This window comes from Rattus norvegicus, chromosome 2 (genome assembly GCF_021556685.1).
Source record: "Rattus norvegicus strain SHRSP/BbbUtx chromosome 2, alternate assembly SHRSP_T2T, whole genome shotgun sequence".
Lineage (NCBI taxonomy): Eukaryota > Metazoa > Chordata > Mammalia > Rodentia > Muridae > Rattus > Rattus norvegicus.
Genome location: NC_141535.1, coordinates 117920204 through 117944304, shown reverse-complemented (window position 1 = coordinate 117944304; position 24101 = coordinate 117920204). Strand labels below are relative to the sequence as shown.

At 38.0% G+C, this 24101-nt stretch overlaps 2 protein-coding genes across 11 annotated transcripts in view; one reads left to right on the top strand and one right to left on the bottom strand.

Annotated features, from left to right (window-relative positions):
• The window catches only part of Ccdc39 (coiled-coil domain 39 molecular ruler complex subunit), a 37817-nt gene extending 31081 nt beyond the window's left edge, over nt 1-6736 (top strand). Inside the window, 7 exon segments of the mRNA NM_001415040.1 lie at nt 753-876; nt 3061-3220; nt 3591-3697; nt 4348-4488; nt 4614-4790; nt 4865-4938; nt 5906-6736. Of these exon segments, the coding sequence (NP_001401969.1) occupies nt 753-876; nt 3061-3220; nt 3591-3697; nt 4348-4488; nt 4614-4790; nt 4865-4938; nt 5906-6053 (931 nt within the window). The 3' untranslated portion in view covers nt 6054-6736.
• Ttc14 (tetratricopeptide repeat domain 14) lies at nt 647-18834 on the bottom strand. Of its 10 annotated transcripts, XM_087622089.1 has the most exons (13): nt 18580-18808; nt 18323-18424; nt 17964-18088; nt 17653-17852; nt 16241-16325; nt 15980-16109; nt 15605-15760; nt 15221-15292; nt 14703-14822; nt 14482-14604; nt 12308-12425; nt 11314-11423; nt 9226-10569 (listed from the first exon to the last, which is right to left on the bottom strand). In XM_087622089.1, exons 1-13 carry the CDS (start codon nt 18735-18737, stop codon nt 9660-9662), a joined length of 2409 nt encoding a protein of 802 aa, XP_087478215.1. In that variant the 5' UTR covers nt 18738-18808; the 3' UTR covers nt 9226-9659.
• Between the last annotated feature and the right edge of the window lie 5267 nt (nt 18835-24101).

Genomic DNA, 24101 nt, shown 5'->3' with positions numbered 1-24101 from the left:
CATATAATACAGTAAAAAATTCTCAAAAGCTAACTTTTGGTTCTAAATGACTTTTAATACTGTTTTCTAGAAGATGGTAGGTTGAAGACTTTCTGACATGATCAAGTGGTTTATTTTCATAAGGTTTTAGCAAGAAGTAAGTCAATTTCCATCCTTCCATGCAGATGTTACCAACACTATTTTAACTCCTTAAAATAGCTCATAAAAGTTTGTAGGAACAAAAGGAGAAAGTAACATTTAATAATCTGACACCAAATGTTGGTAAATCCTCTATGAATTTTATTTTAATGTCTTGTAAAGAGATGTACTAACTCCCATTGTACTGTTTGAATAGAAAGGCAGAGGTCATAGTTCCCTCTAAAGCAAAAGTTAGGTATATCTGCTTATTTACCACTTGAAAATATTTGGGGTTTCTTAATTGTAACATAGACCTACTGTTTGTGAAGTATCTACCTAATCCCCTTCTTGCTCTCGTGAGACGTGGAGCAAGCCATGTAGACAGGAAGCTTGTATCTTCTCCTGTGTCAGGAATGGTAACATCCTTCATCTCTGTTATAATAGTCTCTCATGTCTTCTGTTAGAATCTCTGGAACTATGACAAGCTAGCTTGTTCAAGTAGGGTAAACTCTGAGATCCACACACAGGATCATTAAAACAGGAGAGCACTTTAATCTGTTTGAGTACAATAATAATATGAGTCCAAAGGTCTTCAATAAAAACACCTACTAATTTTTAATTTCTTTTCACATTAGTTCTGAATTTCATGAGCGGCTAAGTAAAATTGATAAGCTTAAGAACAGATATGAAATTCTTACTGTTGTCATGCTGCCTCCTGAAGGAGAAGAGGAGAAAACACAGTCCTATTATGTAATAAAGGTAACATTTACCTGCTACAAATCTGATTGTATGAGACATATTTATTCATTCAATATACACTAAAATATATATTCACACTTCACATCTCAAATATCCAAACCAGGTTATTTCTCTGTCACTAAGTCTAGATTTTAACAGAAATTATCCATGGTTAGAAGCGGCAAACAGTAGTGTCCTTTTTTTGTAAAGATGTACTGAGGCCCACCAGTGACATCATCTTGACATCTGCAAAGACCTGGCTTCTGAATGTGGTTACACCACCTTACTAGATGTTAGGACCTCAGCACACCTCTTTTATGGCCACAGTAACTCCTGGTGTTGGTCCTGCAATAGCCTTTGGCTTACGTGTCCAACATACCAGGGTGTTTTCCATGGTTCAGCTTTAGTGTGTGATTCTGCTTAAAAGTAAAAGTGGAATAACAGCTAGTATTCTTCACATTTCATTCCCAAGACACTTAAGTCTTTATAAGCCTACAGCCTTATTCTGACCAAATTTGAGTGATACTGCCCAATAAAGGTATTTTAAAAAGCTGTGAGATATTAAAAAGTTGTAACTATTTCAAAATCCCAATTTTCCCAACTCCAAATAAAATGTACTAAATATATCTTTATAAAATGTACTATAAGCATACATATATGTGTATATATACATCTGTACTATAAATATAAATGTACTATATATGTAATCTTTTTTTTACCAACAGAGGGAACGATCATTTTAGAACTTAAAGGCACACCTACAATTAAGTCAGAAATTTATACAGATGAACAAATTAAGAATGAACTGAGGAGTGACATTCATTGAAGTTACTTAACTGTCACAATCTGTTTCACTCATCCCAGTCTGCTCCCACACTATTTTATTCAATAGAAATAGCAGCAGATCTGATTTTTATTTTGTTTTAGCTATAATTGACATACAAATTACATGTATTTCTATGCTATTGCTATTTCCATAGATGTATACATTTAAATTAGGGGTAATCACATTTCATGTATCATTTCTTTGTGGGTTTATTATATAAATGTGTTAAAGGTTCAGTTGTCAGCTGATAAGATTTTTTTAGGGGGAAATAACTGGCTCCCGAGGATACGAATCTCATCAGTGAATTCATCCACTGATATTTAATTGTATTATTGCGAGATGCTGGGGCCTAGTTAGAGGAAATTTGAGGCATTCCTTGGGAAGACTTATCTTGTCCCTTCTTTGCTTCCTGGCTAGCAGCTAAGGCTTTTTAGAGCCCAGAAACAGGAACAAGTGATGAGATAGAAGCCTGATATTGGGTAAAAATGCAGGCTTACTTCTTTATGTCAAGTGTTTTGTCACAATAACAGGTAACAGAGGAATATTTGTTACAAAAGTATGTGAAACTTGTTTTGAAACAGTAAAATCTTACTTTGGTAAGCTCATCGTATAGGAAATTTTGATATTTAAGCAATTTAAAGGACTTCATGTTTTCTAGTACATTTATTACAAGTACTACCATCATTTGTACAGTTATCTTCAAAATTATTATTTTTTCCTTACCTGTGTGTCTACACATGAGTGCAGATGCCCAAGGTCAGAGATGTCAGAGCTCTTGGAACTGGAGTTAAGGGTGGATGTAAGCTACCTGATGTGGGAATTGGGAACCAGACTTGGTTCTCTGGAGGAGCATCAAATATTCTTAACTGCTGAGCCATCTCTCCAGCCCAAAGGTTCTCTTTTAAATTGTGATAAAATATATTAGAAAACAGACTCACACTGCTTTCCTTGCTTGATATACTCTGGTTACTTTTTATCCTTTTCTGAATCAAGTAAGAATTGGGTTCTCAAACCTCTCTCAGACCCAAACATTCCTAGAGTTCAAGATCGTTTGAGTCACCCCATCTATCTTCCAGAGATCTGGTAGCTGCTTAGCTCCCTTCAATTCGCCTCCAACCCCTCCTCCCCCAACACACCTTCCTCCTGGTATGTTTTATGTTAGCTACACTTCCACCATGGTTTTGTATCCTATATATGTGCTGTAATTTTAAAGCCTAAGAATTTGTTTGGTCTTGTGTATGAAAAAAAAGAGTATAAGAAGTAAATGCCTGGGAAGCATGTGAAGGCCCTAAGGTAAGCAGAGACTGCTGTGAATTAGTTATTCTCTGCTTTAGGCAGTATGCCCTATGATAAATTATTTAGCTCTGTTCTGTATTTAGGCTGCTCAAGAAAAAGAAGAACTTCAAAGGGAAGGTGACAGCTTGGACGCTAAGATCAGCAAAGCTGAAAAAGAAATCTATGCTCTGCAGAACACCTTGCAAGTTCTGAGCAGCTGCAACAACAATTACAAGCAATCTTTCAAAAAAGTGACGCCGTCAAGTACGTAGCAGCCATTCTAACAAATATGATGACGACTACAGTTAAATAAATGTAGAGGAGAAACGTTGATTCTTGGGAGAATAAAAGTGTGCTATGATTGGGCCTGAAGAAATATTATGCTCTTTCCTCTTTAATCACTATGAAATGTTATTTACATTATTAGTTCTGTTGGACTACAGCATATCCCTTCGGGGAATTTGCTTTGAATCTGGGAAATATACACTGGTGCTATATACTAAGAAATGGCTCCTACATGTCTATACTGTGTTTCTCATGAGGCTCTAAGACATGTAACATGTTAGAGCTTTACTTGTCATTACTTTCAGGTAGCTTTCCATATACTACATTGGAAATTAAAATTCTCTTGTAGGTGATGAGTACGGAATAAAAATTCAACTAGAAGAACAAAAAAGAAGCGCAGATGAGAAATACAGATGCAAACAAAGACAAATCAGAGAACTTCAAGAAGATATCCAGGTGATTTCTACAGACTTTTTAGTAGTAAACCCTAAATAAAGGTCAACTACCATTATTACTACTTAATCTTGTACAAAAAGCATCTTTAGAGAAGTAGGCCATGAGAAACACAACCTTATTTACAGAAAAACAAGCAAAGAAAAATGTAAAGCAAATCAGTTAATATTCTATGGCTGGGAGGTAATAATTTTATTAGTTACGAACCACAGCTAGACAATTAACGACATCCACTAGTTATTTTAGTGACCTCACTGAATTCCTTAAAGATCACATTCAGTTTTTAAAAACAAAGTTTAAAACAGAAAATCTAGTGAAAGTAGCCACTAAAGCAAACCACTGAAAGGTAGAAGAATGTGCTTTGGTAAGTAGAGCCTAGCTAAGGGAACAAACTGATAACAAATTATGAATCTTTAAAATATGGATAATTTCAAGTAATTGTTTCTATTTCTCCAAGTGCTATAAAAAGTTCCCAGGAGAATGATATTCACAACTAATTCACAGGACCTCTGTATTCCTTAGCCACTAATACAGTAAATATAGTATATGAATAAGAAGACCAAATATTCAAATTGAGCAAACAGCTGGCAAATGGCAAGCAATGAGTCATTTTTTAATTCTGACCATGAGTGTGTTGACACTATTTTCTACAGAGCATGGAGAATACTTTTGAAGTTATAGAACACTTAGCAAATAATGCCAGAGAGAAATTATCAGAGAAGCAAACCCTCTCATTTCAACTTCGTAAGGAGACTGAAGAGCAGAAGCCGAAAATACAGCGAGTAACTAAGCAGGTGCTGACGACCTCTCAAAGCTGACCCTAATACTCACACCTTTCAAGTACCAAATGGACTCAGACCCCACTTTTCTTAAGTCATGGAAAGTAGTTTTATGTAATACTTGGCTTATTTACTAACAGTGTGGAAGACTCAGAAGAGAAATCCGCATTTTGAGACAAACAAATGATGAAACTCTAGAAGAACAAGACATTCAGCTCCGTGAAATCATACAGTTTCACAAGGACATTGACCAAATGCTAGTTAATGCCATGGAAAATGCAGAAATTCATGTCATCTTTCAAACATATTTTCAGCAGGTACTAATATAGTAAATCTGTATATCAACTTTCTTCTAAAGTGTATGGGACTAATGGCTGAAATATTCTTTCAGAATGGGTTAGAACTACCTACAGCAAAAGGCCCAAGCTCAAGATCGTCTTCCCAGTCCTCACTTTCCTCAATCAGGTAAGGGGGAACTGGTCCTCAAGCTCACAGCTGCTACTGGCCAGCACGCTACCTACCCACCCGTCACTCACCTTCAGCAATCGCACTACACAGATAACAGTACTGCAAGCCACCTGCAGCTGCCAATATTTCTATTATGACACATTCACTGTGGGAACAAGATTGGGTGAAAACCGGGGTGATATAGCAAACATTTTGGGCAAACTCTTACTCTAGGAAAATTTAAGTCTTTTTAAACTGTAAGAGTAAAGTTAGAGGCACAATGGATTTTCTAATTAGAGATGTTTATTTACGGCATCTTACTTAGCTTAATGCAAACCAAAATCTACCAGGAATAAGTCATGGATATTCTGTCTTTGTTGATAGATTTATTAATAATAAACCTGATTTTAAGATTTCTAATCTTCTATAGTTGAAAGTTATGTACTAGTTTTTATTAGTCTGTGTAACTGTTTCATTAAAAAAGAGATCCCTAAAGACAGTGTTTTTAGCTTAAAAACCTTTTTTCTACATAAATATATTAAACTACGTAATGTTTATTATGTATTAAATTTTTCTGTACTTTTGATAAACCATACCATTTCAGAAGCAAATGGCTATTGTCTAACAATCTCACAATGGTTCCTGCCAACCCTTCTCCTCTTCAGCATAAATGACTTAAAGCTATCATTTTAATCACTTTTTCGAGCACCCACTCCTTTTGTTTCTACTTTATTAACTATTGTTTCCAATTCTATGAAACTGATGAAAATATTTTTCTCACAGAAACAATTAACAATTTACTTAAACTATGTTCATTTCTTTTTTTTGAAAGAATTGGTCATATTTTAAAATTTTATTAACACTAATAGCTTTCCTAGTTCTTTAATTTCTTATGGAATTAAAAAAATATTTCTTTTTGCCAATAGAAAGGTCTTTTTGAAGTACATTTTGCATTAAGTTCATAGAAAATCCTTTCTTGTTCCAGGTCGCTGGAGGACTCAATTCCCATCTCTCCACCCACAGCTAAAGTGATAGAGCTCAGATTCCCAGGACCTCCGGCAAGAAGTGATAGTTCTAGGTCTAGTAGTGGCAGCAATTCCAACATCCCTAAAGGAAAAAAGCTCAACAAATAAACATTTTTTTTTTTTATCTTCTGTACAAATTTTGAAGACAAACGAAAACCTTATTAATAGTTAAGTCTCCCTCTTTTTCTGGGGTTCCATTTATTAACGATACAGGCTACTAAAATAGTACCAGAAGTACAAACCAGACAAAAGTTCTGCATGGTGGCTATAAAAGCTGTTTGAAAAAAGAACAAAGGTAGATTTTTGTTTGTTTTTTTTTTTTCTACTGTTTTATTTATAGAGAAGGAAAACTGCAGAACCTTAGCCAAGCCACACGTGACAAAGCAGAGGGAAATCAGTTTTTTTTCACTAGAACATGTCTATAGTGTTAATGTTTTATGAAGTAACACGTTTATAAGATTCTTTCACTAATACACTTCTAAAGATTCATTCTATAGCTCAATAAGGAAGTTTCCATTTACTCTAGATCACAAAATTACTTTTTAAAATAAAAAACAAAAAGCAAACAACCGTATTCTTCAGATCTTTTTTGGGGGTTGGGTGGGCATGAGGGAGGACCCTGGTAAAGGCCAGTTTTTTGTTTGTTTGTACTGGTTATAATCTGTAACCAAAGGACAGCATCATTCCCACTCCGTCAAGAAAAAGTTTAGTAAAAAAGACACTGTATATGTGTGTATACACATACATTTATCTCTATATATGCACAAATAAAGTGCAACTTAAGCTCATAACAATGTTTCTTCTCTGACCTTGAAAGAAGGAAACATATTAAATTTACACTGGAGGTAGATATTGCATAACTATATTTAAAATTGGTTTTTCCAGCTAATACTTTATTTCCAGCACTTTGAACTTTTGGGACTAGAGTAGGAAATAATACTATAAAGCTAGATTTCAAATACATCACCATTTAGGTATATAAATCAGCATTTCCTTTAAACCTTGGGGAAAATATTCATTACAACAGTGATTGTCTTAGAACCACTATTCAGTCACTTCTGAAAAAGCAGCACTGGTAGCAAATAAATCTGTTTTACTAATGATCACTTTAAATTTAGAAATATAGTTAAGTCTAATAAGTAAAATGGCTAAGAAAAACTCTGGGCACTTTTTGGTTCAAACATTGCTTAAATGCACATCATGTTTAAGATCTAAAACTGATCAATCCTATTATCATTTTGTTTATCAATGTTGTGATTCTCAGTTATGTATTAGTTTCTAAGTTGCTTAGAACTTAAAACATTAAAACTTTGTGTTCTACAAAGGCAGAGGTTTTGTTTCGAGGGAGATTACTTTTCTATGCTTTTTCTTTTTGTAATCTAGAGGTAATTAACTATCACAGGTTTATTAAAGTAACATATAAGCAAAACACACTGGCACTGAAACAGGGTTAACTGCACAGTAAGTAGTTAGCTTGTACCTATGGAATAACGAAGAGACTCTACTCTGGAATGGCCAGCATCCAATTTTACATTTAACCACTATACTAACTGCATGTATCAATGCTAAATGGTAAGACAAAGGATGAAGATGAACCCTGTGTGCAGATCTGGAGTATCTTAACATCCAGAAGTCACAGTTCTCCTCATGGAAATTAAGACAAAGCTGTCTAGGGAACATACAAACTACAGACATATTAATGTGAAAGAAACACCTGAAGACAGAACTGAGAATCAACTTTAAATCCCCAATATTTTTCTGTGGCAACTCCTTAAATATTCTAAGGAACTGGATGCTTCGTGTAGTCTGCTTATCTTAGTATTCCTAGGAAAGATGTAGTTTTCAAAGGCACTATCCTAGGGTTAAGGAAGGTGATATGTGTAAGACTGTGAGGTGTACTAGGGATTCTCAAAGATCAAGGCAGAGAGGTGCTCTTCATCTTTTAACAACAAACCCTAGCTATATAGGAATAAGTCTGGAAGTATTAATATATTTAATACTGGAAATATTAATATATTAAATATTAATATATAGAATACTCTTAAAGAGTTCCTTGGTGCTGGGATAGCAAAATGGCTCAATGGATAAAGGTACTTGCTGTCAAGCCCAATGAGCCAAGTTTCATTCCTAGGACCCATAGGCAGAAAAAGAGATTCCTTCAAGTTATCCTCCAGTGTCCACGTATGTGGCACACATGCTCATCACCTTCGCCCCAGCCCATGTAATAATACTACTACGACTAATAATAGTTCCTTGGTGAAATAACAAATGTTGAAGTGATTATGAAATTTCTGCCGCCATTATTTATTGTTCTTAAGGTTTCTTTTCTGTACTGTAAAATAAATTTTACATTTTGCAGTAGTTTTCCATCACTATAATTTGGTACAAATACTATGTATCAGTCTTAAAGCTTTAGTATTTTACTGGTAGAAACAAACATGCAATGAGTCTCCTCTAATTCTGCCACTCCCTCATGCATGTCTGAGGGTGGATTCCATCTAATGACCAATAAGAGATTTAAAGCTTACTGCTATTTATACTTTCTAGAATCGTAATTTAAGAGCATCAGAAATGCAATAGCTAATGATACTTACTAATATTGCCAAGAGTCTACTATTCAATTTCTAGTAATTCAGAGATTCTCTGAAAGCCAAAGATGATTTCCTCTTTAGCTGTTTATGTGCATAGGTCCACACATGGTACTACTGTGTTTGGGTGTGTGGCTGTCAAGGGGAGTTCTCTCCCTATACCATGGGGACTTGGGATTGGACTCAGGTTATCAGGCATGGTTGGTATTTTTACCCACTGAGCCACCTCAGAGGCCTAGGATTTACTCTGGGTTATTGACTAGGATTCAGTGAGGGGCATCAATAAAGGAGGAAAATGATAGAGAAGAAGAAAACCAAAGCTGCAAATCAGCCCTGACTGATTTGATGTTCAGAAACATGCCTACTAGCTTTCCAAGCTTTGCAATGTGACAGCAGAAAACCAGATTAACATGGTTCTTCTCAGCTGCTATTTTTACTAATAGTTATTTTCTATTATCTAGTTTGATACAGAATTCTCAAAGGGTCAGGCCAATGTTTAAAATTAAAGATTTTCTTATGACGATAACCATTAAGTAAAAATAATATTGGAGAAAGAAAACAGGCTCTGACTAACCAACTTTCATGGTCTTATTCTTATGGTATTTTGTTAAGCTGCGAAGAAAATAGTATTCAAAAACCATTTACATCAAGCCTTGGACATTAAGTCAAGTCATAATTTATCACTTAAAAAATGAAATGGTGTAAAAATTTTAATACTGAAAACAAATGATTGAAAATAATACCTACAAAACATTCAACCATAAATTCTTCCCCACCCCCAAAGGCTAAGGACTTTAACAAAAAACAGAAAAGGTTTTGATAAAACGATCCAACTGCTCAATGCAAACATATTTTCCTCTAACAGTGAAGTAAGACGGACCGAAGAATTCTCATAAACCACAGTACCGTGAAGAAACAAAGTGCTCAGAAAATAGCTTCAGGTGAGAAAGTCTGAATTGTCAGTTAAAAGCTGTATCCATACATACCCACAACACTGACTGACAAGGGGCTGATAACTTAAGACAGCCTTTTGTGATCTGCAACAAGTAAGTTTAGACTTAGAACTATTTGTTAGGGCTAAAGGATCTCCAAACTTCTGAAAACTAGTGAAAATTTCCTTAGCAGATCATTTTTTGGGCTTATTTCCTTTTTCTTTCTCAAATTCAGCTATCTGATTAAATATATTGAGTAAATTTTGAGGTAAATTTTTCTTAACTCTACTTTCTGGCTGCTCTTTGTTATTTAGTATGTCTTCTGGAGCCTCAGCTTTGTTACCCTCCCCACAGCCGTCCTCCTTATCATGTGCACGCTCTCCCTCATTTGTATTTAACTGGTGTCTTTGCTCATGTTTACTGACATCCCGTGATCCAGAGTACATGCATTTTTTTTGTTTTTCAAGTGACTTCCAAGCATAGTCTGAACTTGCTGGTGAAGTAGAGTACTTCCCAGAACTTGGCTCCCACCTCCTAGAGTGATCTTTTCTTCCCTCTGTGTCCTTTTCAAATCTTCGGTAACTAGATGCTTTCATCTTGTCCTCTGAATTTCTAGAGAAGCAATCTGAGGAATTTCTCCTACTGGAGAAATGTTTTTCTGATTTATATGGCTTTTCAGTTTTGCTACTACCTGCCTGGGTTTTGTAGCTATTGTACAAATCTGACCTACCTCCCAAATCATCTGGTACTTCAACTGAAGATGTGAGAAGGCCTTTCTCTTTCTCTTTCACCTGTGCATTTGGACACTGTAACCTATCCTGCTTTTCCAGAAGTTTCTCCACTTCTTGCTTTTGATTAAGGAAAGATGCTGAGGTATTAGTTGGAACTGGATAGCAATCATCTTTCCTACTTTGATCTGTGTAGCCTGAAGATGTCTTAGACCAGTGCCTCTTTGAACTTCGAGAAGACTCTGAACGATTCCTCTTACTTTTCTTATGCCGTTTGTGGCTAGAAGAGGAAGAAGATGAGGAAGAAGAAATGGATTCATCGGCTGAAGAAACACTTGAAGAGGAAGATGATGATTTTCTTCTTTTCTTCTTTAGCCTTAAAAAAATTAGTTGGCTCATCAGACATGTTAAGTACAAAAACATTAGTCAAATATTCCTCAAGATTTTAACCTATTTTTGTGTCACTTGAAGATGTTCTAAATAAGTTATCATTCAGACATAATAACAGTCTCAATCATTTCACCAAGTTTTACTATGAAGCATGGCTTTTGAGAGCACCTCCGAAGAAAGGTGTCACTATAAGCAAATCCAGGACTTCTGAGATGCAGTAACCTTTCCAGCATTGTTCATGCCTACCTGAACATGCAAGAAGCAGCCTGAGTTTTCTATCTACCTAATCCTCGTTTCTTCATGTGCCTTCCCTCCCCCCACCTTGGCATTATTAACATTCTGGGGCCAAACAGTTCTTTAGTGAAGGTAAGAGTAGACTGTCCTATACACCGCATCATGTTGATACAAAGGATCCTATGTCCTCTATACACTACATGCTAGTACTTTCCCACGACTTACAGTAACTACAGAACAAAACCACCAGTATCTAAGAACCTCTTCTAAAAGCCTATCCCAGAAAGAGTTAAAGTAACTTATTCTATATTTTAATATAATGTTTAAAATGAGTTCTAGCCTTAGAGCTCCTTTGCTGAGTTTCTTACCGTGTGGCCCTATGTTTGCTAAGAATTATCACTTGGGACACTTTGTTACTTACTTTACCTCCATATGGCACTTGGGGTTCAACTCTGTTGCTTTTAAAGTTAAAAAACTAGTGAATATTATAGTTTACCTTTTCTCCTCTTTTAAGAGCTTACGCAACTTTTCTGCACTTGTTTCTATTTTCTTTGTTTTCTGCTTTTCTTCCTTTTCAGCTTGTTTTTCTCTTAATTCCAAAGATTTCTTTTAGAACCCAGATATCGGAAAAAACCACACGTTAAAAATAAAAATGGCAGAATATGTAAAGAACAGTATTTAAAAACCACCCCCCCAACCAGAAACCCAATTTAGGATAACCAAATCACCATATAGCCAGTATTCAACAAGTTACATTATTCCAAATAAAAAAATTAATGACACACATTTGGCATTAGTCATTTGAATGGCCAGAACAGTATTGAGGACCATATTGCAGTTGGTATCCCAAGAAAAACAGGGAAGCCATTGCAGTAGTACCAATGACCCAGAATGCAAGTAAGATTCAAAAAACGAATTATTTTTTAAAAATTGGAAAATGTAAACAGGATGCCAATTTTACAAATAAAATTTAAGCAAGGACATTCCACAGAGGTGAATTGAGGGGAAAATCACCATGTTCAAATACAAACCATTTTAAAAATAGCACAGCCCAGTTGGACGCATGATTACACAAGAAATCATTTTCCAGTTTGTGGATGGGGATGAGCAGCACCAGATGTCACAGACACAGCAGCAATGGTCCAATTCAGAAGAAAATGCATGAGAAAACATCATCATCAGTATTACAGGAAAGAACAAGTAAAAATGTCTACATTACACCAGCAATACTTATAATCTTATAGTCATCAGGTAAGCTCTCTATAAAGGAGAACAGTCTCACATAGTGGATTTAGGTGTAGGCATTCTCTCATGTGGCTAGCTTTACTTGTGAATAAACAAAGAAGCACCCGGACTATAATGCTAGGCAAACCTAATTAGGAAAAGCATTTATTTTATAATACTTCACCTAGGTTACCCACTTTTTCCTAAAAGAAAACAATATTTAATTTTAAATACCATTAAATTTCAAAGAGGAAATAAAGAATCACCTGCATATATTTATGAAGTTTCTGCAAAGCATCCTCTGCATCTTTAAAAGTCTCATCCAAAGCCAGAGCTTTCTTATAGTAACTTTCAGCATTTAAAAACTTTTCTTCTTCTTCCAACCTTAGTTAAGAAGATTAAGCATTTTGTAAACACAAATTTATCCAAATACATAGAGAAATCATCACACAATTATGACAAGAGGCAAGTAATGCTTAGCAAATTATCTTCTAATTACCTATTTATATTTTTACTTACTAAAAAGAGCACTTACATGAAAATCTATTACTAGTACCTAAACAATACTGGTATTTTTTCCTTAGGAATACAGGAAAATACATAACCTGCTATCTGAAAATTTAGTATAACTTTTGTCGTCAGAGCAGAATTAGATAAAGTTGCTTTTTAAAGATAGTTTGTGAAGCTTTCTTTTCTATGGAAAAATTTCCTCTGTATTTATTGAAATTCTTTGGAAATACTAAAACACATATACACATAGTTGTAGATAACATTATAATCTACAATCACTAATTATCATATAATCCACAAGTCTGAACTGTGAAAAATCAAAATTAGTATGTTTGGGTGGGTGTGGTGGCATATACCTACTATCCCAACACTTGGGAGGCAAAGGGGGAGAACGTTACTATGATTTTTAGGCTAATCTGGTCTAAATAGCAGGTTCCAGGCTAGCCAGGGCTACACAGAGAAAGGAAGTTTAGGTATAGGAAAGTCAAAAAACTTTACCAAGCACTTCTAGTTGACAGAAGGAAAAAATTATTACTACAGAACAAATGGGATTACTGTCATGTTAGGAGACTGGATATAGGGAGCCAAGGGACAAGTAAAGTCATTACCAATACTTGTGGTTGGATAACTGGTTAATGCAGCATTCTCTAGCTAAAAGATGCTAGTACACCAGGAACAAGACAACCTCATTTCAGCGGTACTAGTTATTGATAACAATGAACAAGCTCCAGTCACTAATTAAAATTTCATAAATAGTAATTTGTGGGCATTTTTATCCTACAAATCCTTAGTTGCAATGCTCATCAAGCAAGCAAGAATGGCCAGGCAGATCTATGACACAGAAGAGATCAATCTTTCTTCAGTAGCAGTAGACAGGGCACTAGGGATGTAGCTCCTTTGTAGCGCATTTGCCTAGCATGTTTGAGGTACCAAATGGTATCTAGGTCCCATTCCCAGGACTGCAAAAAGATAAGAGAAATAGCACAATAATGCCACTGTCATAAGTGGCTTTCAGTCTTCATTAAAACGGATGCCAGCCTGTCAGAACATGGTCCACGAGAAACTGCAAGTAAATGAGAGTCTTGTAGCCTCTCTTCGTACACAATATGGCTTTATCCTTAGAATGTGCTCTCATGCCCTTCCAGGTGTAGAAAACAGGAGTGGTTTGCCTCAGATTACACACTGTACTTATTTGTGTTGTTCAAAATGTTACCATGCTCAGGTTGTCCTTGTGATTGTATATATAGCCTGAACTCATATGACCCTGCCTAGCTCTCAGAATACCCTCGGAACATAAACTGTCTGATGCTCTGAGTGAAGTTGGCTATGCATGAGACTTTAGTCCACCTCATTTTTAGGCTCCACTTTCCCACGTTCATGCTGCCAACTACATCGGCAACAGTGCAAATACTTTTAACTCTACCATTTAATCTGAAATTGTGGGATTTACCAGACAGAGCAGAGTTGAAGTAGCTTAATATACCAGCAGAATCTTAATCAGAATTTACTAGAAATCATTCAAATCATGTTTAGAACATTACATACTATTATAATAAAATGATTTAAAAATTAAATCCTTTACTAGAACAAAACCTTCTGATATGTGCTCTGAAACAGAACACATAACTTATTCTATTGCCCTTTATATTTCTATGTAACAAAAAAATACATTCTGAGCAATTAAGCCTGACACACTAAAGATCTCCAGTCACAAAGACAAAGACATACACATGCACATACATGTGCGCAGTCAGTAATAAGCCAAGAGTAAGGGACAAAAATGACTATTTTAAAAACTCTGCCACCCCAAACTGAAAGAGTACTCTGAAATTGCCTATGCCAAGAAGCTACTTTTTTACAAAAATCTCAGGATATCACAGGAATTGAATGCATACCAGACATTTACTATTAAATGAAATCCCATACTTACTGCCCTCCCCTTTCTACGAGTGTCTGGCAGAGATATTTTCTCGCATTCCTGTGAGTCGGGCAGTTTTCTAATGCGAGCTCGAAATCTTCTATTGCTTTGTTTAGACTTCCTTTTGTTGCATATCTAGAGAAATTAAACAAAAGAAAATTTTAATCTTGTGACCCTTTAACACATTTTTCACATTGTTCAAAGCATCTCCTTAAAATCTACAATTCACTTACAATGCTCCACGAGCTACCAGAGCTTCCACGTTTTGCTTGTCGATTTCCAGAGCTTTATTGTATTCATTCATGGCATCCACATGTCGCCCCACCTTAAAATAATCAACTCCAATCTTCACACTGAAAACATATTTGTGAAACATCACAGATATTTTACAAAGTATCTAAATGTTAGTATAAATCATTAATAAATAAAAAGGCATTTAAATTGGGCAAATATTTAGTTTCTAAATTACTCTCAATTTACTTAAAAAGCACTCTGCTTTTACAGATTTTCATGGCAAACATTTATAAAACTCAGATACCAAAACACTATTTCTTTCTGGAAAATAATTCTGAACAAAATTTGTTAAGATTCCAATGTAAGACCAATATAATACCTTTGACATTATGAATAATGTAAAAAACATGTTCATTCACTTGTAAACACATTCTAGTCTTGACGATGAGAGAATCTGTGCCTGACTAAAAGTGTCACACTAGATAATTGCCACTGTTTGACAGAACAATCTCCATACCATTTTAAAGCCCAAGATGCTGATTGCTTCTTTCTTAATGCTGAAGCAAAATCATCTTCAGAGAAATTTTTGCTATAAAGAAAATGAGAGTCAAAAATGTAAATACTTTAGAAGTATACTTCATTCTGTCTCTGGTAGATATAATAGTGAAATGGTGAATTTCAAGCAGGAAATGCATTATTACTCTATACGGCCAAGTTCAAACATGAATATTACTGCTTAGCATGAATATTACTGCTTAGCATCCAGACCAGGAGGAGATTGGCTCGCTTCACTCACCCTCAGTATATTCCTATTGCTGTGGTCAAAATGTTCTGCAGCTACTGAGCTAATCCACTCCCCTCACCACCTACACCAGCTAAGAGAATGCAGATCTACTTTTACCTTTGTAGGCCTCTCATTAAAGATGGTGGATGAGATTCATCTATTCCTAGTTTCTCTAGAAGGAATTCAACTACTCCTGGATTAACAAATCCCAGAGAACTCTGCATGATATTTTCATAGGACTCCAAAGAATTACTATTTAGTTCAACACTCCTCCTTTGTAAAAAAAAAAAAAAAAAAATCAGAAACACAAATAGTGAACACACCCAACTTCTACTAAAACCATTACTATAGGAGGTTTAAATACTAATACCATTTTTGTACACAAAAGTTGTGTACTATTATGATATAATTCCTTCTACCAAGCCAAGAGTAATTTAAAGGTTATAAAATTAAATTATAGTTCTAATTTTTCAGAATAGACAAGATAAATACCTGTAGTACAAAGGAAGCTCTTCAGACGTAATCACACCTAGTTTAATGCCGGACAGGTGTGGTGGAAGAGATGAGCTATATAGAGATACTGCAAGCTTTTCATGGTATCTGTCAATATCCTTGATGCCAGCTTTCAAGAAGAAAAAAGGATCAAACAATAAAAAAGTGAAAACAAAAATAAACTTTTCAAACACTACCTTCATTAAACTACATTTTCAACATTAATTTGAAAATTTTAATTAGTATGTTGAAGCTGATCACCTCGAATTATGTCACCAGTTTGGTAATATGATAAAGGATCTCCATGGTTACTGTGAGAAGGCACATCTCTTAAGGGACAAAGAGCCTGCAATGACAAGTATTTGAAAACATCACACATTTGACTCTGGCAACAACAGTAGCTCTTATCTTAGTTATTTATCATGAATGGTTGCACATGAACATTAACAACTCTAAAGTCTAACACTATTTTCTTTTTAAATAACCCACAATTATACATATTTACAGGGTACAATTATATAATATTTACAGGGTGGCAATTCAATACACAATATACACAATATATAATTATCCTACTTTAATTAGTAATAGACATACAATATTCTTTGGCTTTAGTCTTCAGATCCTTTTCTAGTCGTGGACTAGCCATTCTCCTGTGCTCCAGAACACCTCGACTCTAATCTGTCTTTGCTGTCAGCGATCTACTTCCCTTCAGTCCTTTCACCCTTTCTGACTCTGGCTACACCAGCCTACTGTCTTTTTCAGTATCAACTTTTTGGCTTTTATACACAATGTGAACATGTGATATTTGTCTTTCTCTGTTTGCCTTCTTTCATCAGAGACAGGGTCTTTCAGGCTATCCATTTGCCACAGATGGCATACTTCTATTCTTTTTTGATGGCTTTATACAACTGTTGGCAAACATGTCAGTGACTTAAATTTAAGATTAGTTACAATTTGTGTCCAATCACAATAAAGCTTGCTTTCTAGTTTTAAGAATCAAATAAAGATACAAAAAATACTAGCATTTGCTAGATGAAATGTGCATTCTCCTGGTGTATATTTTTTTCTCTTCACATGGTGAGACAGTCAGCCAACATCAACAGTGTTGAAATGGAACATTTCAAATTGAGGCAAGTATCTTATTACAGTGTGAGAATGTTATATGCTTATTATAAATATATGATAGGAAGGTTTTGCTAAATTACTTACACGTGAATATCCAATGCCCAATTATTAAGATAATATTCACAAGATATCTCTTCAGAATACCAATGAACATCATCATAACCACTAACAGATCTCTATGATGTAAAAGGAAAACTGACCTGCAACCAGAATCCCCCAACCCTAAAACACCCAAAATGGAAGAAATGTAACACTCCAGTAGTTTTTTTTTTTTTTTTTTTTTGAGACAGGGTTTCACTACAGAGCTCAGACTGGCCTTTAACTACAAGTTCAGCCTACCTCTGCCTCCTGAGTACTAGGGTTAGAGTCTACATTGCCAATGCCCTGCTCTCTAAGGCATTTAGTAAGAAGAGAAAGTGTATTTGTTTTCTTCAGCTTATATTTAACCCCACCCCCACCCCCACCCCCAATACCCTACCGGGTAAATTTAAGCAGACTTGAATAAGCACATAATTTTTGCATGGGATGACTGTATAGTGACTTACTGTGATTTCTAAGTGAGATATATCTCTCATGATGCCACTTCCCAAACAGATCAACACCATGAAAAAACCAAATTCCCGAATCGAGCTAATTCTTCCAATCACGATGTCACCACGTTCAATATCTCGGAAGAACAGCTCTCTCCGGTCCATGCTTGGGATCTCCATGAATTGCTCTAAAGGTGGCATGACTGCATAATGATCTGTAAAAAAAGAGTAAGAAAGACCGCCACGATAGTTTTGACTTCCTCCTCCTTTGATATACTGCTTTAAACCAACCAATCAATCCTAAAAGCTTTCCAGACTAAACTTACTGTCATTGTCGTCGTGTACTTCAGAGGGTACAGATGCGTCTGGTTTCCAAGACAGGGCAAAAAGCAGATCCGCCTTTTTAGAGATGAATTTTTGTATTTCAATGTTGTCAACTCTCTTCTCTTTCCTTAAAAGAAAGGTGATTACATTTTTATTTATTTATTTTTTAATGAGCAAAGCTCTCTTACATTCAAACTCGTGAAAAGCGGTTTTCATCACCCAACCCTGCTCAGGTTCTATCCAGGCAGTGTCTCTGGAGGAAGTTTTATTTGATTACGTTAGCTTTTCATTATGTGTTTATTTGGTGTAGATACGTGGCGTCTGTGTGCCACTGTGTGCAACTTGGGGGTCATAGGACAACGCTGGAAATCCTTGTGAATCCCGGGAATCAGTCAGGTGAGGATGCTCGATGGCAAGCGCTTTTACCCACTGAGTTCCGGAAGAAGTTTGAAGCCCATTCTCTCTGGACGTACTACTTAGAAATGGGAGCAGGGAAGCTCTGAAAGCTTTGGCAACCCGGCCATTCAGCCAGGAGCCAGTGCCTGGTCACACACCCCAGGGCTCCCGCTCTTCAGTCCGCCCCGCGCCGCGGCCAGGCCCGGGTTACGACCCCCATACCTGCCGGCTCCGGGAGGCGGCGCCGCGCCGCGGGCTGGCTCGGCCGTCGTGCCCAGCAGGCTCCGGAAGTGCGGGTTGTCTTGCTGCTCACTCCGCAGCAGCGACAGCAGCGCCGGGCCGTGACAGCCCAGCGACTGCCGCAGCAAGTCGCGGTCCATGGCGAGCCCGCCAGGGTCCGGCTTTCGAGCCCGCGCTCCCGCAAGCTGAGGGAAGCTACCCACGACGCGCTAACTTCCCGGAAGCGCTCGCGGCGACGAGCTGCCTCAGTCTCGCGAGACCCAGCGGGACTATGGGAACTCGCAGGGAGCGCGAATCCGGTCTGACGCTGAGGGCAGAGTAGGGCTTGAGGTGTGACGTGTGGGAACGCTTGCATTAATCACGCCCAAGCATGCAGGTCGGGCTTTGGTTCCGAGGTTGGAAGGGCCAGAGCTCGAGTCTCTCTGTTCACCCCGCGCTGCCGAGTTCAGTGGTGCAAGGGAGTCTGGGCGGCCGCGGAGGAAGTACCCTCAGTCCTGTCTGTTGGGGGCAGCAGCCAGCGCTCCCTCAGGACTGTCTCACGGTGGCGGTCCCAGGAAGGCTGCCTGGTGAACCGAAGGGGCGAAGACAGGCAGGGACCTAACGTTGACTTAGCTGCCGGACGGGTGTCCACAGTGTACCCCACTGTCTTTTAGAGGGGCTTCACAGTCACCGGCCGGGAGACCTTTAAAGTGCACCGCGCATGCTCTGTTCTGCTCACGGCTTGGTAGGAGTTACAAAGCTAAGCTGCCTACTTCAAGGGTGATGTCTATGTTGTGGCTATTCCACAGTGCGACGGAAGAGCTTAAGACTCTGGCTAGGGTTTGCTGGCTGTGCGTCAGTGCTAGCTTTACACATAGTGTAATGCCACACAACTTCGTTCTACACCTGGGCACCACGCCCACCATAGAGGACCGGGCTCTTTTTTTTTTAATAGTTATAGGTGTTTTGAATTCATTTTCTTCCGTGACAAATAGGTGATTTTGAAAGGGACAGAAGACTGGATAGTTGACCAGACCATAAAGGGAGTGAGGGGTTTGGTTAGTGCTTGGGTTTTCAGCATGCCAAGGGTCCTCTCTACCACTGAGCTACAACCCCCTCCTACATTTTTTTTTAACTTAGAAAAACCTCCGAGAAAATTTTAAGAAATATGAATAATTTAATGAAATTATTGGGAGGAAGTAGTGCAGGGGATGAAAGTGGTGAAGGAAATTGAGAATGCGGAGTATCCCAAATAGATTTTGGGTGTCTGTTTTCTAACCCTCCTTTTATTGTGATTTCAAATTTCATATACTTATGTATAGCCTGTAACAAACACTAGGCTCTAAAGGTGAAAATACGCCTGGCTCAGATACTCTGTTCAGTGTGGAATATACCTAAGAATGTAGGCATAAAGCTTTAACACCATGGTAAGTTAATATAGGGCACTAACTAAGGTGACCCTTCTCTAGGAAGAGGATAGTAGAGTTGCTGAGGTAGTTAGGAAAGGAGGAGCTAGTGCAGTCTACACATGGGGCAGTATTATTAAAGAAGAAAACTTTGGAAAGTCAAGATGTATTCTGGAGACCACAATGTGAAATTAAAAAGGTCGAGATATTTCCATTAACAGACATTCTCATTATATAAACACACCATTTCAGAAGGGCTGCAGAGAAAGAAAGGGAGGGAAGGAAGGAGGGGAAAAGAGAAAAAGATTAACTTCATGATTTATTTAGCAAAGGACTACAGAAGTTTAGTTGAAATAAGGCAGCCACATTGAGCAGTGACAGAAGTGTATTTTAATATAGCTTTTTCTTATTTCCCAAGTTTCCCAAAATAACATGTGCAGCTTCTGTGTTACCATTTCTGAAGGACCTACAAAGTAACTTTTTACTGCATAAGACACATATGTACGTCGATAGGTTCGGGGTCTTGATCCTACTGTAAACTGTCAGCAGGCCTCATTCCCTCTGAGGCCAAGGAAAGTGTGTATTAGGGAAGGCAGGGGCCAAATAATGCTATATCTGTTTTCATTCCCCTCTTTTTTTTATGATTGACCCCCTCCCAAAGTAGACATTGATTCCTTGAGCCCAAGTCTCATGTAGCTCAGGCTCACCTTGAACTGGGGAGTTGGGGGTGATTTTCTGAACTTAGACCCTCCTGCTTGCACCTCCTGAGTGCTGGGGTTATAGGTATGAGCCACCATGTGGAGTTTATGCAGTGCTGGGTATGAAAATTAAGGCTTTGTGCATGCTAGCAAGCACTCTGCCAGCTGAATTGCACGCTCACTCTCAGAGAATTATAGTGAATTGGTAGCAAACAGTTTAGAGCTCTAGCACACCAGACAGGCTTACATATATGACATTCTTTTTTTTTCTGTTTATTTTCACTATTTTCCGTTCATCAGTAACAACTCTGTTAGTCCTCGATGATGGCCTTATTAATAGGAAATTTGTAATCAGTTGTATTCTGAACATAGAGGTGATGAGTGCCAGATGTGGAAAGATCAGCCAGGGGAGAAGCCTTCACTTAGGAAGCCAGCAACACATTCATTACACTGGTTACACGCTTACTAACAGCACCTCCACTCTGCACTCTTATACAATAGGAAACACTCTAGATAGTGGAAAGGAGAAAGCAAAGAGAGACAGGCTCAGGGAGGTGAAAACCATCGCAGAGAGGGGGCACCAACTGTGGGAAATGAGAAGCAACCTACAACCCCGGCAGCCAAGGCAGCAGATGGCCAATGCTGTCAGATTCCACACAACAAAGATATGGGAGTATCAGAAACACAGTGAGGCCAAAGAGGAAGGAATAAGCATTTGACTGCTTAGAAATACCAACATAGTTTATAAATGTTTTGCATTAAAGAAAAACAATTTCTCAAATAAAAGAGACATTCGTTTTAGAGTAATTTTAGGTTCACAGCAAACGTGAGTAGAAGATACAGACATTTCCCTAGTATTACATATGCATAGCCTTCCCCATCAAAATTCTCCACCAGAATGGGACATTGGTTGCAACTACGCAACTCAACAGTGACCCTCCATTGACATGTAATATCACAGATACTCCATGGTTTACAAAAGAGCAAATATCTTATGATACAAACAAATATATATGTTCTATATCATAGTATCCTACAGAGAAGATTCACTGCCCTAAAAAGAAAAAATCCTTTATGGACTTTCTATTCTTTCCTCCCCAGAAGTCCTGCTAAACAACTTTTTCTGTCTCTATAATTTTTTCTTTTCAAGCTTATCAATAGTTAGAATAGTTCAGCCTTTTCAAATTTAGTTTTCACACACACACACACACACACACACACACACCACACCACACACACACCACACACCACACACACACACGTATTATCAGGTTCTTTTGGTGAGATATTCTATTGGCTAATGATACCTACCCAATCTACATGAGGGAAGCTAGTCTACTTTACTAATTGAAGTCCATTTAAATGGTACTTTCATCTGAAATTATCCTCATAGAGAAACCTAAAAAATATTTAGTCATTGATTTAGATATCCTTTAATACAGTCAAACTGACACATAACATGTTTATTCATGTGTAAAATGAATTATTTTTAATATAAATATAAACAGCGAAATAGTCTGGTAGCTGTACTCCTTTATCTTTGCTAGTCCCTGATAACCACACAGAGAAACCAATATTTATTTCGAGTTGCACTTCAATACTGGGCAGTTAATTGGTTAATAATCAAGGACCTCCACATCAAACCAGATACACTCAAACTAATAGAAGAAAAAGTGGGGAAGCATCTTGAACACATGGGCACTGGAGAAAATTTCCTGAACAAAACACCAATGGCTTATGCTCTAAGATCAAGAATCGACAAATGGGATCTCATAAAACTGCAAAGCTTCTGTAAGGCAAAGGACACTGTGGTTAGGACAAAACGGCAACCAATAGATTGGGAAAAGATCTTTACCAATCCTACAACAGATAGAAGGCTTATATCGAAAATACACAAAGAACTCAAGAAGTTAGACCGCAGGGAGACAAATAACCCTATTAAAAATGGGGTTCACCACAGGCCCTTCAACAGAGGAATGGACACAGAAAATGTGGTACATCTACACAATGGAATATTACACAGCTATCAAAAACAATGACTTTATGAAATTCATAGGCAAATGGATGGAACTGGAAAATATCATCCTGAGTGAGGTAACCCAAATACAGAAAAACACACATGGTATGCACTCATTGATAAGTGGCTATTAGCTCAAATGCTTGAATTACCCTAGATGCACAGAACACATGAAACTCAAGACGGATGACCAGAATGTGAATGCTTCACTCTTTCTTTAAAACGGGAACAAGAATACCCTTGGCAGGGAATAGGGAGGCAAAGTTTAGAACAGAGGCAGAAGGAACACCTATTCAGAGCCTGCCCCACATGTGGCCCATACATATACAGTCACCCAATTAGACAAGATGGATGAAGCAAAGAACCGACAGGAACAGGATGTAGATCTCTCCTGAGAGACACAGCCAGAATACAGCAAATACATAGACGAATGCCAGCAGCAAACCACTGAACTGAGAACAAGACCCTTGTTGAAGGAATCTTAGAAAGGACTGAAAGAGCTTGAAGGGGCTTGAGACCCCTAATGAACAACAATGCCAAGCAACCAGAGCTTCCAGGGACTAAGCTACTACCCAAAGACTATACATGGACTGACCCTGGGCTCCAACCTCATAGGTAGCAATGAATAGCATAGTAAGAGCACCAGTGGAAGGGGAAGCCCTTGGTCCTTCCAAGACTGAACCCCCAGTGAACGTGATTGTTGGGGGGAGGGCGGTAATGGGGGTAGGATGGGGATGGGAACACCCATACAGAAGGGGAAGGGGAGGGCTTAGGGGGATGTTGGCCCGGAAACCGGGAAGGGGAATAACAATTGAAATGTAAATAAGAAATACTCAAGTTATGTCCCACGCGCGACTTTCTGCCGGCAAGAAGCACGCGAGACATAGAAATTCTTGCTATGAGTGATACTTTATTCCTATCTCATGGAGAAGCCCTGCGCGCGCATCCACACCTGATTGGTTGCTTACTCATGATCTCATCAGGCACGCCCCGGAATGGGCAAAGACCTGGCAGGAAGGCACTCTTGCACATGCGCACAGTTAACTTCCTGAGAGGGGGGCCAGCTGGCGCAGCGAAGGCTGGCGCCATCTTGACTGACTTGGCCTTCCACGTGGGGCGCAGTGGAAGCCAGCGCCATCTAGTGGTGGCGCATGTTATTGCGGCCCTCTACATCTCACCCTTATAATTTATATAATTTTATAGCAGAAATGATCACCCTATCGCATGTAATGAGGAAACCTCAGCGATGTGCAGGGGCTGATCAAAGGAACACTGAGTCTCTCTCAATCCCAGTGCAATGGATCCACAGATCCATGGGGTGCAGGAGCAGAGAACTCAGATACAGAGAGTATCCCTCTCCTCCCAGTGCAATGGACCCACAGATCCATGGGGTGCAGGAGCAGG

What these genes read in the sequence shown, in the direction of transcription:
- Ttc14 (XM_087622089.1), bottom strand. Translation starts at nt 18,737, where the DNA reads ATGGACCGCGACTTGCTGCGGCAGTCGCTGGGCTGTCACGGCCCGGCG. An exon ending in TATCTCACTTAGAAATCACA is followed by an intron (nt 16,326 to 17,652) that starts GTAAGTCACTAT and finishes TTGTCATTGCAG; the next exon opens with GCTCTTTGTCCCTTAAGAGA. An exon ending in CTCGTAGAAAGGGGAGGGCA is followed by an intron (nt 12,426 to 14,481) that starts GTAAGTATGGGA and finishes TTCTTAACTAAG; the next exon opens with GTTGGAAGAAGAAGAAAAGT.